The 16,582-nt window shown below is 40.4% G+C and overlaps 1 protein-coding gene across 2 annotated transcripts in view; it reads left to right on the plus strand.

Moving 5' to 3' along the window:
- The first annotated feature begins 14 nt into the window (after nt 1-14).
- UBN2 (ubinuclein 2) overlaps nt 15-16,582 on the plus strand; it is a 49,768-nt gene continuing 33,200 nt past the window's right edge. The window contains exons 1-3 of one of the 2 annotated variants that reach the window (XM_065045505.1): nt 15-628; nt 5,077-5,169; nt 8,975-9,076. In XM_065045505.1, the coding sequence (XP_064901577.1) occupies nt 164-628; nt 5,077-5,169; nt 8,975-9,076 (660 nt within the window). In that variant the 5' untranslated portion in view covers nt 15-163. The remainder of the gene's footprint in view (nt 629-5,076; nt 5,170-8,974; nt 9,077-16,582) is intronic. The other variant, XM_065045510.1, reaches the window with a different exon arrangement.

Consider the following 16,582-nt stretch of genomic DNA (forward strand, 5'->3'; position numbering starts at 1 on the left):
GTGGAGGCAGCGAGGAGAACGTAGGGGGCAGCTCCGACCGGGCGGCGGAGGGGGGAGGGGAGAGGGAGGAGGAGCCGGTGGGAGGGCGCGCGGAGAGCGGTGTCACCGAGCGCGTGAGGCGGGGGCCGGCGAGCGGCGGCGGGGGGCGGGGGGGCGGCGGAGGATGGCGGAGCCGCGCCGGGTGCCGTTCATTAGCCTGTCACCCGTGAGGCGCCGCGAGGGCGAGAGCCCGGCGCTGGAGCGGGAGCCGGGCGACCGCGAGCCGGAGCCGCTGCCCGCGGGCCGCGAGGCGCCGCCGTTGGCGCCGCCGGAGCCGCCGCACGAGCTCTCCCGGCCGGAGCCGCCGCCGCCGCCCCGCGAGAACGCCGCCCGCCTGGAGCCGCCCCGCGAGCCCGGCCGGCCCGAGCAGCCGCAGCGGGAGCCCCCCCGGCCCGAGCCGCCGCCGCTGCCGCCGCCGCAGCTACCGCCGCCACCGCCGCGCCAGGGCAGCCGGCAGGAGCCGTCGCCGCCGCAGGAGGCGCTCCCGCTCCGCCAGACGGTCCGCCTGGAGGTGGTGCTGAAGGACCCCACCGAGGAGGGCTGCGTGGAGTTCAGCTACCCGGAGCTGCTGCTGTGCGGGGACTCGCGGGTACGGGACCTCCCCTTCCCTTTCCCCCTCCCCTCCCGCCGGGCCGGGCTCCGCCGCGCTCCCTTCTCCCCGCCCAGGGCCCGGCAGGCGGCTGCCCTCGCCCCCGGCCTGGCCGATAACGTTATCGGCCGCCGCGTTCTGCTCGGGGGTGGTCCCGGGGCGGCGCCCTGTAGGGAAGACCGGCGGCCTCGCCGTCTCTCCGGGCTCCTCCTGGCCCTGAGGCTGCACCCGGGCCCGTGGGGGAAAGGAAGGCTTCGCACTTGTCCCCGAGCTGGCCCAGGGCTCCTGGGAGGCTTTTCCCTGGCGTTTCTTGCGAGCCGGGCCGGGGGAGCGCAGGTGTCTTGTCCCCTTCTCACCCAGCTCCCCTTGCCTGCCTGGGGAGCTGTAGCGTGGCATCCTCCCTTCTGGGAGCTTTAATGGGCAGCTGAACGAAACTGTTGCTGTGCCGGTCTGTTTTCGAGATTGTCTGCAGGCTGTGTGCAGGTAGAATTATTAGGTCGGCTCTGCCACAAATCTTGAGAAGCAGTAAAGTGAGCATTAGCAGACTTGGAGATGAGTTTCTGCAGTCTTGGGGGGACAGGGAGAGTTAATGCTGTTGAAACTGGAACCTCACCTTAACTGTTAAGAAGTTAATTCAAGAAAAAAAAGTACTTTTCCTATTCCTCCTAACCAGAAAATATTTGGGACTACTTTAATTTTGAAGGGGAAAAGTGTGCAGACAGCTTGAAGAAGCAAAAAGCATTAGCCAATCAACAGGACCCAAGTTCAAGTAGGAAGGAGAGACACATGTCCTTAAGCTGGTCACACTTAAGCCACTCATTCCTACTTGAAGATACCAGTGAAGCTGTGCTTGATTTAAATAGTTGTGGCATCTCTTAATTCTGGTACACAGTTTTAGAGAAAGTTTACATCTTATGGGAAAGGGCAGGGGGAATGGAAGTAACTTAGAAGGTTGTGATAGCTTTGGTGATAAAAGCAAACCTCAGATATCACTAGTGATACCACCATTGGATTTTTACATCCAACACTCGAGAATAGTTGAAACTTCTGTATTACAAACAAAAGTGTTTCTAGGTGATGTTGGTGCTGGAACTGTATACTTTTTATTCTCTAGTAGGAGGGATGTACACACTGGGTTGTGTTCAAATGTGGAAGACAGAAAAAAGTCAATGACCGTGACTTTAATCCCTCTGAGATCTGATGCAAGCTAAAAGGTTCCTTCTGTTCATCCTGTCTTACAGCTGTTGTGGGCAAACAGTGGCAGTTGTGATTCCTCTGAGTTGGTGTAGCATAAGCATGCTGCCCTGTGAAGTGCCACCTTTCTGAGCAGTTCCTGTATGAAGATGAAAATCATGTTAGCGTTAGAAGTGGTTAGTATGTGGAGGTTGACCTTTCCCTTTGGCATTTCCCAGTTCCATAAATGCCCTTTTTCTGTAGGCTGGTAATTTGTTAATCATATAATTGGGGGGAAAGGGCTTTTTTCTGTAGTTCTGATGCAAATTCCATTACTCCTGCTGAGGAGCATTTTTGGTACAATATATATCGGAGATTCCTTTTAAGGTAGAAATAGTGACAGCATTGCTTTCTAAGAAATTGTGTATGTTTTTCAGCTCTCTGTAGAGTCCAGACTGAAATGAATGGATCATAATGGCCTGTCTATTGCTGGACTGTGTGGAACAATCAGTCGATTATGTAAAATAGTGTCATAAATTGTGAACCGTTTAAAGTGATTCTGGCCTTTTATTCTTGTTTAAAAACTGATGTATACTTGGCCTGTAAGTTTAACTTACTGTATAAGCTGGAAAAGCTACTCTGGTATGGTAGGAAGGACTTAATCTTGTATCAATCAGCATGAAAAGAGAGGGGAAATTAATTTTATCCAGCAATAAAATTAGTGCATGCTGGTTCCTTCATAGTTAAAACAAATAAAGGTGGAGAGTTTGCACAGTGCAGGAGGCTTAGGGTGACGGGAGTCTGTCTTTTACCCTGATTGTTCTTGGACCAACAAATTGTGTAACTTGTTCAAAGTCCTAAAATAGAAAAAAATTGTGAAAGGATAACTTATTTGGCTTGTGAAGTAGAATAGTGATGGTGATTAATACCAGCAGTTAATGCAGCAGAGAAAACTACCTCGCTAAAATGAAGCTTGACTAAGAAACGTTCACTCTCTACCAGTTTTCTGCAGGATCTGAGGTTTGCTCTTTCCGAGTAGGTCATAACTAGTTGGCAGCTCATGCTGTGGTTTTAAGTGTAGTTTCAGATTTCCACATTTTTTGTTGTTTTAGTAATGATTCAGTTTAAAATAAACAGTTCATCTAAACTTAGTTGTGCAAACTGCTTTTGTAGTGTGAAGATTGATTAGGTTTTCTGAAAGCTATTGCTGACTCCTTATCCCTTACAAGAAGTTGCTTGACTTCCTTATGGCTGTTCCCATTAAAGTTGAACAAAATCAGGAGCTTGTCTTTCCATCTTGTTGCTTGGAACTGGAGCAAACAAGAAAGGTTCTCCAGGGGCAGGCTGTTCCAGGAGGGCAAGGGCTGGAGCACAGGAATAACTGTGCTTTAATTTTGTGCTTTAACATTGCTTTCATAGGTCTCTTAATAAAACAGTAGAGAGTCCCAAGACTTATTTGACAGGATGAGTGTGACTTCAGCTTTTTTTTAATTGTGAATTAGAGTTCCTAGCCTCAGTCAGAAGCTAGTGGAAATGTTTGTTAGAACCTTCTGCTGTTCTTGGTCTGCTCTTTTGCCTTGGTAAAGAGAACATCCTTTGATAGGGTTGTTGGTAGAGTTCATCTTTTGGTTTGAATTATCTATGTAAAGTTTTTGAATGTGAGTAATAAGTTAGTGGTTGAAGAGTTTATTTGCCTCTTAAAAACTGGCAGAAGTGAAAGTGTGTTCTCTTTTCTGGTGGCGCAATTGAAGCAGCTGAGCCAGGAACCCAAGCGGGTTCCTGTCAAACAGGCTGTAGAGGCGCCGAAGTAGTAATGTCTTAAAGTCACTGCAAAGTCTGCGAGCCATTCGTCAGAGCCCCCAGAAACCATCACAACTAGAACTTGCTTGAATTTGAGATGCCAGTAGTGCTTAACTGATCAAAGTGGTGGTCAGCTGGGGCTTTGAGAGTTTGGTGGAGAAAGGCAAGTTAAGTACTAAATTTTACTTGACCTGTGGCATTGACCTTCTGTAATTTCACAATGAAAAACAAGAACCATGTTTGCCTAGCAGAAGATGTGGAGTAGATTTGCCCAGCTAAAGTAGAGAAAACAAAGCTGCATTAATTGAGCTGTATTTTATATTAAATTATGCCTCAGGAAATAGGAAGGTTATGTTTCAGGATTAACCTCTACTAGTTTTTTTTTTTAAGTACTTTCTCGTAAATGTAAAATATTTGTGTAGTGGCTGCAGTTTTGCGCAGCTTACCTTCCTCATTACATCGGTCTTGATACTATTGAGCTAATTCATCATGATTTGGTCGCCATTTAGTCGATACATTGGCTGTTCATACTGTGGAGGAAGGATCTTGCATTTCTGAATTTAGTGTTGATTTTTGTTCTGTTGTAGTCTAACGAATCTTTGTTCTGTATGATATTGTATTCATTAATGAGTGGTCCATGTGCAGTGAAGTTAGTTACCATCTATGAAGTTCCGTAAAATGGAACTCCATTCCACCATATTTTACCATCCTAGTGCCTTCCCCCCACTTCCAACAATTGCTGTCTATTATGTGAACTCTAATTTGAAGAAGGCAGCCCTGTTTTTCTGCTATACCTTACTTAAAAAAAAAAAGCTGTTTGTACACCTTTGATTTTGTGCAAGTGGAAACCTCTTTCTCAAAAAAGAAAAGAAAAAAGTGGGATTTCCTGTTCATTAGTACAGCTGGAAGATTAAATATATTGTCCTGTGGCTGCTGTAATGGCAATCTTGTGGAATTCGTGCTATGAGTACTGAAATTACCTGAATAAAAAAAATAACAGCTCAAGAGTTAAAGGAGTTACATTACTAGTTATGGTTGTAATCTTCTGGTTTCTTCCCTGCACATTAGCATACCAGGTACATCTTGTCTGATCTAGAAGGATCATGGCACCAATAAGAGGCATCGATGCAAGCAGAAGTGAAAGGCCATTGTCTATCCACATAATTCTTTCTCTTTGAACCTCAAATGGCAATAGTTCTCTTACGCTTACACTTTCAGTTGAGGTTGTAATGGAATGCTTGGGCAAATGTAAATGAGTCTCTTTTCTGTTTGTATTCTCATTAGAAGAAAAGTAATAGAGTGATAATTGAACAAGTCAAACTAATTTTTAGAGAATAAAGTAAGTATTTGGACTCTATTAGTATAAATTTTTACTATTATTCATCAGGGCATTGTTTATTGACATTTAGTATGTTTTTATTAGATGTACTCTGTGTGTTTCTTATGGAATGAATATTAATTTTTGCATTTTTCAGAAGAAGCTGGTTCACTCTGAAGATCCATTTAATGATGAACAACGTGAGCGTCATGAAGTAGAAATGCTAGCCAAGAAGTTCGAGGCAAAATATGTGAGTTACTGTGCCTGTATTAAAATATACAAATACTTAATAGTGATACTGTGGAGATGTTAACATCAGGGTGGTTTGTTTTTTTTTTTTTTTTTCTTTCCTGAATAGGGTTGCTAATGTAGGTTCATATGACTTCTGTACAATTCAGACCTGACCGTCTCATTATATTTCATTTAAGCAGCTTGAACTTGCTACAAGCTTATTGGACAAGTCTGCTAAATAGATTTGTCCATAGGATGTTAATAGCTTGTGAAGCTATTCTTGGAAAAGCTTCCTATATAAATACAACTCAGTAATAGATGTAGGTCGATATTAATGATAAATACTGTGCTGGAGGAAAGAATTTTTATGTAATGCTGTTGTGCACTATTGAACAGCTCTTCTGTTTGGGCTAAATAGTGATGAATCTGGATGAATTTCTGACTAGTTTGGAATGCTTCCATAGGAAGTTATTGTTGAATAATAAGTCATTGCTTGATGAGTTTTATCTTGTAGCTGCCAGCTGCCTAAAGATACTCTGCTGACTCCTGAAAGTGTAGCATGAATAACTTGAACAACCCTAGGTAATAACATAGAGAAGCTTTTACTAGTAAATGAAGGGAGAAATCAGAAAATGTTGACTAAAACCACACCCAAACAGGTCTTTAAGAATATATGGGTAGGGTTGGGTGATTAATTCCAAGCTGGCAAGCAAAACTCATCATCATGCTTAGGCATGTTGATATTCTGGATTACTAATAGAGTACCTCGATAATAAAGAAGGGAAACAAGAACAGTCATTTTTATCTTTTGCTATTAACATATACCAAACTTTCTTGTCTGATATATTTGTTTTCTGGCAAAGGCAGATTTCTCTGCCTGGTCTGTATATTCTGTGGAAGTAATTACTATTTCAGGATGTGGTAGCTGTGATACATAACAAAAGAAATCCTTAAACTGAAAATAATAATCTTTTGGAGGGATTGACAGAACCCAATATGTCCAGTGAATTGAGAAGGCAGTTCCAGAACATTGTCTGCCTTTCATTTGGATGATAAATTAGTTTTTGAACATGTGAGAATAATATTTAAACTGTACTTTTCTGGAAAACTCATTTCCGTAATACAAGTTAAGGATTTTATAATGTCCTGAAACAAGTTGCTTAACTACAGCAGATTAAAGTCAGTGTAGAGCATGTATGTAGGAGGGAGTGGTGGTGGAAGCAATCTTAATTTTACATATACATTTATGTGTACATCAAAGCTAAATGTGTACATTTATGGGCAAAAACATGGGGTTATTAGACTTACAAAGACTTGAGTTCGATGCTCAGTCATGAGAAGGGGCAAATAGATAATTTTAACTATTTGAAAGCAGTAGGCAGCAAAAACTATCATTTACAGCAGTTTAGATACACAGTGTACCTGGATCTTGATTACTATTTGCACTTCCAGTTTCTTGCCTTTCTCTCGTACTCTGCCATACCTTATGCCCCTCAGCCCCACAAAATCCCTGGAAGGGGAATGTCTTCTGTATAAAAAGCAACTTAATTAGGTTAGGACCACTAAGCACAGAAGTTGGCGAGGGATTAATAGTTACTGTGTTGGATAGTCCCTGTCCTTTCTTCCAATATGAGAACCATCAGTCTCCACTTACCCTCCACGCTCAGAAGAATTTCATCTCTCTACATTGACCCAGTACCGTTGCTGATGCTCTGACAACATCCAGCCATCTCCTGATTCTTGTGGTGAGGCATTCACTGCTTGGCTTAAACTAGAACAGGGATCCCATGAAGTAGAGAGCCATTCTCTTCTCTACTCTTTTACAGTGCTTTGGTCTAAAAGTAATCACTGGTTGAATGAGAAAGAAGTTAAGGGATTTTTAGATTTGCAGGAAGTACTGTATCCTACTTAAAGTAACTAGGTATTACTTACCTATATTCATTTAAAATTGAGTCAAACAATATTTTAATCATAGCGTGTGTGGCAATACTTATGAAAAATTTGATGTGCAGAGAACAGTCTTCCCTGAAGACTTTTTACTACTTTTCAGATAAAGTTCTGTACTCGTAATCAACATAGTCCAGTACTGGATATATCCTGCAGGTACTAAGAAAAAGCCGATGAATAAATATATTTTCATAAAACAAGATGCATAAAGTTAATGTACCATTTGTTTACTTGATTATTCAGAACAGTTTTGCAATTGGTGCATATTTTAAACACCAGCATAAAAATCTGTTCCCTATGGTTCCCATTTTCATTCTTCTGATTACTGTTATTCTCTAGACAAAATCAACCACTCCATGCTGGAAAAATGTGATATTGACTCTTAAATGATATTGTACATAATGTAAGATTTTTTTTCATTGGGTCAAAACAAAGGTCCATCTAATGAATGGTAGCATAGTCCTCTGACACTAGTGACGTCTCATACTTGAAAGTATAAGAGAGTAAGTGTGCATTGTTATTACTTCACTGTGCCTGTCTAGCAATATGTGGCTTGATGTCTCTCAAAGCCAAAGGTTATGTGTTCAACTGTACTTTGTATAGACTTGTACCATAATTTTGCCAGATAATTTTGAGTTCACTGAATTTCACATTGTGTCCCATGGCACTGAGTGTCATGATGATGATGTCATGTGAAAACATGCTTTCTGTTTAAACCTGGTGAGTTCAGTTGGTGATCCATAGTTTCTCTATTGTTAGAAACAATGAAATATTTCCTGTTCTTCCATATGATGCATCTGATTCTGATGCTATTGTCAAAATTCAGCTTCTTTTCGTTCCCCAGCTGAAGTGTCGTAACATTTTGCTATTGTACAGAAGTAGTGGGTTTTACCTTTAAATGTCCTTGTTGGCTTACTGTTCCCCTTTTTTTGTTCTAATTTTTTTTTTTTTTTTTTTTTTTAATGAAAGTATATTAATGGTAGGATGTCCTGATTTATCAGTGATATAACGATGACTTCTGGTTTTGTTCTCTGTTCCTTTTTTGTATGTCCCAATTCTTTTCTTTTTTTGACCACTCTTCATTGTTGAGCAAACTGTCATAAAATTGTGTGTAACAACTCCAGTGCTTCATAAGCAGCCTAAAAATTTGGGAGCACACTGTATTTTTACGTATTTGGGTTATACTTCCTTTGCGTGGATTACCTTGCTTTTATTGATACTGAATTCAATTAATTGATTTTATCATACTAAGTTGACGTGAGCAGCATGAAGTAGCTCTTGGATTTCAAAGGATTTTATCTTAACATGACTGGAGAAAAACATATTATATGAATGCTGTAAGTTCTTGAAAACTTGTAGACACCGTATCTGCAAGCACCAGATCAATATTTTTCTCTTTGACTTAGGCTTTATTTTTCTGTAGAGAAGCAATGTGTCTTGCATGGGGAAACACTTTACTGAAATGCTAGGCTATCAGTATTTCCCTTTGTAACAACTCTGTAACATACTGAAAAAGATTACACTTTCTAAAGTATCCCAGTCTTTCTGTCACAGTCCTGCCTCTATGTTTTAAAATATAGAACAGCAAAGCATCTCTAAATAGGAAACATTAGGAAGATCTCAGTCCTGCAGAAACCGGGTGTTTGGTGAACACCTTTCAGGGATGTTTCTGTTGAGGCTGCAGCAAAGCGTGGCTGCCAGAACTCATTCCTGTGTGAAACTTTTTATTAGTTGTCTAGACCATCTTCAAGGAAGCATCCAAGAAAGCAAAACTATGAATTCCCTGAATGACTGTCCCTCCAGTGCCTTATGTTTTGTAGACTTCAGTACATTGATTCCCTGTTTCTCATATGATATATCATTTGCTTTGTTTTCAGGGTGGAAAGCCCCACAAACATCGGAAGGATCGCCTGCAGGATCTAATTGATATAGGCTATGGTTATGATGAAACAGACCCTTTCATTGATAATTCTGAAGCGGTAAGTAAGCCTCATCAAAGCAACAACAAGAAATAAGGCAATGCTTTAATTTTTTTTTATAAAGAAGAAAGGTAAGGGAAAATACTTTGAGCCTATGTATAACTGGTGTGGATCCAAAGGGCATAATACTTTGGGAATCCAATGAATTTGTATTTGTAGTCTCATTCAGGTATCATTACGCACTGCAAGATTTAAGAAGCTATTTCTGTATCACATAATTTTCCAGCTTTAGAAATTCAGCTCTTTTCATTTGTGCACTTCATTTACTGTGGACTGAAATTAGACTGTCTCTGCTTAGTTTTTTTGTACTAGCTGTCTGGATTATTAGTAGATTACTAGTGTTAGATTTCCTGCATTAGATCAGGATGCTATTCTGCTCTTAAAAACCAGTTAGAGTAGGATGGTTATTCTAAACATTCATTGAATACTTCTGAAAAAATAGGAGATAAACCAGCTTGGTTAAACAGCAGAATATTACAGCTTATTTTGTCTGAATATTTTTCAGAAATTAAAACAGATCTTGATTTAAAAGGAAAAGGCATTAAGTGCAGGCAGTATCAGGAGGTATATAAGAGGACACTTGAAGATATCTTAGGGGTGATATATGAAACTCTGAAAATGAGGAAAAAACTTGGAAGAGAGAGTGGATGATACAAAAGCTTTGATACCTCCTATAATTTTCACTTATTAGATGTAAAGAAGAAGTGGGTGTACTGTTCAGTCATAAAAACAGAACAACAAAAAACACCTGACACTTCAGTCAGTCTTCAGTTTCCTCCAGGATTGAGTGACACTGGACAAAGCAGTAATGGTCTCCTGCTCTGAAGAGGAGGGAGCTAGAAGTCTGAGTGGGAAAGAGGATGAAAATAAGTTGTGGGAAAAGAGTAAGAAAAGCACAGTAGTGAAGTGCATTGCTTGGTGTACATTATGTCACACCTCTCCTGGAATGTGGTAGTAGATCTGGGAAATGACGGACTCTGTAAAGAGCTTCTGTGAACACCAAGGTTTGTAGCATATGAGTATTGCTCTTAACAACTGTATGAGGTGCACAGGACATGTGCTGCAGAACTGTTACCTTCTTGAGCAAAAGAAGTTGAACTGTGAACTACAGTGGTTAGCACGCTGAGCTCATCTGTCTGTATTGGTAGTTTTGAAATAGGTCTGAAGGTAAGTGAACAAGTTGTGTGAAAAGTGAGTTTGCTGTAGGTGCTTATTGTAGCTTGTACAAATTCATGCTTTTCTTGGTCTAGATAAAAATTTTAATTGAACTTACCAATATTAAAATGTCTTATCTTTATCCTTCAACTTCTGTTTGTGCTGCTGGAACACTGTTGTGGCCTAAGCCTTGGTATGTCCTTTCTGAAGGTCAGTTTCTGACTTTCAGCTCTGTAAGAACTGATGTGCTTCGGTCCTGCTGAGAAACTACTTGAACCTTTAGGCTTATCTGGTTCCTCACTGTTGCTGAAGTTAACAGTCCTCAGTTTTGAAATTTCTTGATACAGGACCTAAGTTGTATCTTGGTTTTTGTGGATTTATTGTGATGTATCACAGATCTGATACATGATGTGGATAACTTTCGCTATGCATAGTACAGGTCTCTATCAAAGACGTACATGAGACCAGCAGGGTTGGATGCTCACTGGGATATTAGTACTTCTCATACTGTGCCTTCTTCCAGTGCTGTTCTTGTTACCAGCAGCAGACCCAGTAGATTTGCAGGAGCGTTTACTTTTGATGTCTCTGGCCAGACTCCTTGCAAGAACACACAAAAAGCAGTTGTCAGAGGATCAGATGGTTGTGGAAGCTACTGGGGAGAATGGTGTATTCTCTAAAGATTGCTCTCCTGAACAAATCAGTATGCCTTGTGGCTGCATTACAAATACAGACTAGTGAGAGGCTATCTCTGTTTTGCTTTTATTCCCATTTCTGTCTAGAAAAGAACAACACTGTGTGCTAGCTGCAGTCTTAAGTTGCTGTTGCAGAGCTTAAGGATCCTTTAATGTAGGAGTTAAGTTAAACAAAACCTCTCATTCCATCTAAGATGCAAATGGGAAGTGTTGAGAAGGAAAATCTACATGTCTGGCTTGTTCATCTTCTGTGTGGCCAGCTACTAAATCACTGTATACCCTGAGAATTGTCGGAGGCAGGCCCAGCTTGGACTTCCTACCTTTTGGAAGATTTACTTTTTTACACGTAAAAAGCTATAATATCCTGGGCACAAACACTTGAAAAAGGGGCATGAGTGCCTCTTGAATTGCTCCAGGATTGGTTACCTGTTGTCTCCCTCTGTATCCCAGGAAAAAATAATGGAAATATTCTTTAGAATTTTAGTCCTTGTTCTTGTCACAGATGTGAAAGAAATACTGAGCTGTTTGGCACTGAAACAGATTTAGTTCATAGCTTTAGAGATACTTTCCTTCTAAAAACAGATTTTGAGATAATGCCATCAAATATCATTCATTAAATCAAACTAGCATGTTTTTAGCAGGCATTGTAATGGAGTTAAGAAATTCTGCTTCCTTTGGCTCCTTTTCCAATTAAGTAATTTTGTATATATAACATAGATGCATATGTAGCACAACATTTGGGTCTTCCAATGATCTGGGAAGGCAATAGTTCTGTGTGTTTTCTTGAGGGTAGGGGTCAGGATCAAGTGCAGGGAATCTGCTAATGGCATTATTCTCACATTCAGTTCCTACCTCCCATCTTCCTTCAGACTTGTCTCCTCTTACATGACTAAGTATATAGTTACAGATTGCTGTTTGCTTTGGATGTATCTGGTATATATGCTGTTCGGTTTGTCTGTTTCCTTGTAAAACTTTTAGCTGGTCCTGTTTGGAAGAAGTGGCTTTTGCTTTCCAAATGCAATTACAGGCAAGTGGGAAATCCATGCTTCAGTTTGTACAGCAGATATTTTTGGTTTGGGCATTTTGACTGTAGTCCAGGGATGTCAAACTCATTTTCACCAGGGACCGCATCAGCCTCACGGTTGCCTTCAAAGACCTGAATGTAATTTTAGGACTGTATGTGAAGTAGTTACAGGCCTAAAATTACATTTGGCCCTTTGAAGGCAATCGTGAGGCTGATGTGGCCCCCGGTGAAAATGAGTTTGACACCCTTGGTGTAGTCAGTGGGTCATGAACTCTTCATTCCAGAAGAAGTGTAAATCAAGACCATCTTACCATTGTTTCTAAGCGCTATGTAGCAGTTAGTCTAATGGCAGGTCGTAATCTTTGCTTATCTTAATGGGCTTCTGGTAGTAATATACAAAACGTTCATAACCTGGAAAGAAAGCTGTCCCTCCCCAGTGTTTCCACTGCTTTGATGTTGGAATCAGGTTTTGCTGTGAACTGCCCAAAACGACATTGTGGAATGGTATTCCTGCAGATTTTGGCTTCCCCTCTGTTCTTCTTGCGTGCACACATGTGCATATCAGTCTGATTTGGCTGGACTACTTGCTCTTGTGATGACCTCTGAATATTTGGTTGGTTGAATACCTTCCTGACAATGTAAGCTTTATGTAGATACAGATTCCAGGGGAATACAGTGTTTTCTGAGCTTTCTGCTAGGTAATATAGTACCAGGATCTGAACTAAAATACGGTGCTTTGTGAAAAAGTATGCCGTTTTCTCTAATTCAGAGATAAGACTTGCACATCCAAACCAAAGACGAGCTAGCACCTTCCCCCATGTTGGTTAGATGAACACAGAGGAAGAACCATCCACCTAGAAATCTAAGCAGTGCAAGCTGTCTTTTGAAGCAGCAATACCAAGTAGCCACACTGACAGGAACTGAAGCAAAATGTGAATGCCAAGAGCGATGGAAAGCATGCAGTTCAGTACTTTGGACGTCCGGGGCTATATGTCAATATTTAACCCAGTTGTCTATATTCATGGTTTTACAGCAGCCTTCTAGACACTGGTGCGAGAGTCTTGTGCTGCTGTGTAGGGAAAACTAACCTACCAATGGTTTCTCATACATGGAGAGTTTCTCCAAAACAGGTACTTCAGCTTAAAGGAAAAACTTGTTTTTCTTTAGCTACATCTTGCCTCAGGAGCTCAGACCCTCTTAAAAGACCATCTTTCAAGAATTTTATCTTCATTTTTAGTAATTCCAAACACACTGTTAAGAGTTGCACTTTTTCTATCTGGGTTCCCTAGAATACTTGTAATTTTAAGGCCTTAGTCTTTGCAAAAACTCCCATGTTGTGAGATTCAGTTTTCATGCATTTTCAGGATAAATTTGGTTTGCTTCATCTTGTAATCTCCAGGCTTATTAAAGATGTGATAGATTTAATATCCTTTCCCACCGACTTCCCCTTAAGAGTTCCTGTGACTGTGATCTAAAACTTTAAGCAGATGTATTGCCAGTAAGAGCATCTTTCTCAATACTCTCAAATATCAGAGATGCTTTTTCCCAGTGAGAATGGTATTTGTTTGGGGAATGGCAGGGCTCAGTGTGCTGATTTTTACCTTTTTTGTGGGGTTGTTTTAGGCCAACTTAATGTCCTCTCATCCTTTCTACTCAAAGGAGCTTGTTTTATGCATAGCTATGGAGATCAGTGGTGTTGCTTGAGAAAGATAAATGTCTCTTTAAAAGAAACAAAACAAAGCCATTGAGTTGCCAGTTTTAGAGGCATATACAGAAAAATGCTACATAGGATCCATTATTAAACATACTTTCATGTTGGATTGTGAGAGAAATTTAACATTGCTGCACTTTTTTATGTGGTAAAAGCTGCCTTTGTAGATTTCTATCACAAACCTCATGCACACCAAATACATGAGTGCATTAAAGCTTTTTTTTTTTTTTTGAGATTGACTTACTAGCTGTTTCATTTGCTATGGATTTGTGTGTTTATATCACTGGTCTGTCTTCCTTTCTCATTGTTACTTTGCTTAGTCTTGGGAGTTTCTGTGGTTGGGGAATGGTGCTCACTTAGCTGGGTGCACCATGTCACCTTTAATAAAAGATGTCTTGTGTGCTTCCCAGGTGTCTTCAGAGTAGATCTGCTGATTGGCACCTGACATGCCATATGGATTTGAGTGAATACAAGGGCAAATTTCAATTAGGAGATTCTTTCTTTGCTTTTTATCTTTCCTCACCTCGTTGTCCCCAACCCCATGATAGATAAAGGTGTAGATAAAGAGGATACTGTTCAGCTTAATATCATATCCTTTTTCTAGGAAGCAATAAGTAATTTCTTAATTTTTTTTTTTAATCCCATGTTCTGATCTAGGTTTCAACCAGGTGGTTTAGGACTGCTTGTGTGTTTAATGACCTCATTGGGAAAACTGGGAAACTGAAAACTCAGCATCTGCATAGGTACTCAAAAAAAACTTGAGACTTATCTGGCCTTTGTAGTACCATTGTTTAAATTGGTGTTTATCAAGAATATAAGAGATTCATGGCTTCCACACTTGTGGACCATCTCTAATACTTTTACTTGTGTGTTTTCCAGGGCTTCCTTTGCTGCTCTGCAGCGGTGTCTTTTTTGTGTTTCCTGTTACTTGTTCTTTGCTTGTTATGATAATGGTCCCAGCTCTGACTGTGCTTTCTCTTTCAAACTTGGCAACTACTGTATTCTTCTGTTTTGATGCTGTACTGCCCCATCCTCAGCAATTCAGTTCGTACCCTGTCAGCTGAAAAGGGAAATGCTTGCTCTACTAGGCACTGTGGATAATAATTTATTTTATTCCCTTTTCATCTTCCTTGTATGTAATGAAACTGGTTCTGAGAGCTATGGAAAAACAGATTTCTCTGAAATTCTTATCCAGCCTCCACTCTAAAGTTTACTTTGCATCTCCTACTTTGCATGATTGTCCTTGTCTCTTAAGATGAGTGACAAGTCTGCAGCTAAGCCACTTTGCTTTCATTTTGTCCAATTAATAGATTCTTCTTTCTTGCACTAATCTTTCATATGATCTGAGAGTATTTTGTAGGTCCTGTCACCACTACTTTTTTCCCTTTCTGTACTGTTTGTTAAGCCTTCCATTCCAGGAAGATAAAAGGTGATGACTCATGGAAATTTCTAACTACTTATTCAGATCAAATCCACATAGATGTCCAGTTGAGACTTTCATCAGCTTCCTTGTTGGTACATTTTCCTCTTCCAGTTAGCTCCTCTTCATGTCTTAATGCTTTTGTTAGCCCAGACCTTTTGGTTCTTAAACCGTTTTATATTCAGTATATTTTGCATAGTGTGCAGGGGCAAGTGCAGTAAGCTGTTAGCTGACATTCCACTTTGCACTGTGTGTGTTCCCTTCATGAAGTGACCTCAGGTCTTCAGTTAATGTTGTGCCAGTTAAAACTGCCTGCTAACTTATTCAGCCTGTTCAATTCTGTCTTTCACGTACAGGAAGTGGAAAGGCTGCTGGTTCGTCCTTCAAAATAACAAACATGCTGTTTCCTTCTCAAGTATCTTACTTAATTCTTAATCATTTGGCTGTGCTTTCTTTATTGCTTGCAGCTGTAACTCAAAATCAACTTTTTTTCTGTCAGAGGTGAATACCTCTGAGGTGTGTCAAAATCCTCCCCTTTCAGAAGAAGGGGAGAAATTGATTCTTAGTCATTGCCCTGTTATTTTGTCTTTCTGGTACTTTTGTAGCAGTTTCTAGGTTCTGTAAATGCTTCTTCCTCATCTTTGTTGGCAGGTATGTGTCTCAGGCATTCTGGTTTTATGGTTCAAGGCAGAATATAGCTTCTAGAATTGTGGTTTTTGCTTATTAAATTCACCATCTTAGAATTTTCAGTATTTGTAAACCAAGACTGGTAGTTCAAATTTGAAGTAGTTCAGGACAACGTTGTCCTTCTGTATAGGGACAACAGCATTGTCTGGGCAACCCTCACTCAGTTCTGTTGCAAACATTTCGTGACTTGCTTTGTTGATATTCATGCATAGAGCTAGAATGAATCTGTTCATCCTCCCAGCCTTCTTGAGAGTTTGCTGCTAACAAGATATTTCCTAAAGGTTAACAGTTTTCTGGTAATACTTGGGGGAGAATGTCATTCTGAGGGGGCTGCTGGTCACAAAATAATATAACTAATATTGTCTTCTGCTATATTTAATATTGACCATGTTTCCTGTGTCTTTGGATTTCAATTTTTTTTATGATACAGCTTTGTAATTCTAACTTGGAGATTTCTTCATAAAGACTAAGTTCCTTTCGAAGTAAATTATGCATAAGAGTTTGAAAAATTTGTGGTTTTAAAACTATCTAAATAGAGTAAGAATATATCTGACTTTCAATGAAGTCAGTCCTAGCATTGTGGTAGTTGTATAAGAGGCGATGTGATATTCAACACCTAAAACTGAAAATAAACTAACAGATACTGTGGCTAAGTTTGTCATGTATGGGATAGCATTTTTAACAAAAGATATTTTCACATAACTTCATAAAAGTAGGTTTATGAGCAGGGCACTGTGGTTAGTTGATAATAAATGTAGTGTGTGTTGGAACGTCTGCAAGTGTCAAGTGCACTGCAGAGATTGGTATTAATGAAAAC

The sequence above is a fragment of the Columba livia genome, chromosome 1 (assembly GCF_036013475.1).
Source record: "Columba livia isolate bColLiv1 breed racing homer chromosome 1, bColLiv1.pat.W.v2, whole genome shotgun sequence".
NCBI classification, from domain to species: Eukaryota; Metazoa; Chordata; class Aves; order Columbiformes; family Columbidae; genus Columba; species Columba livia.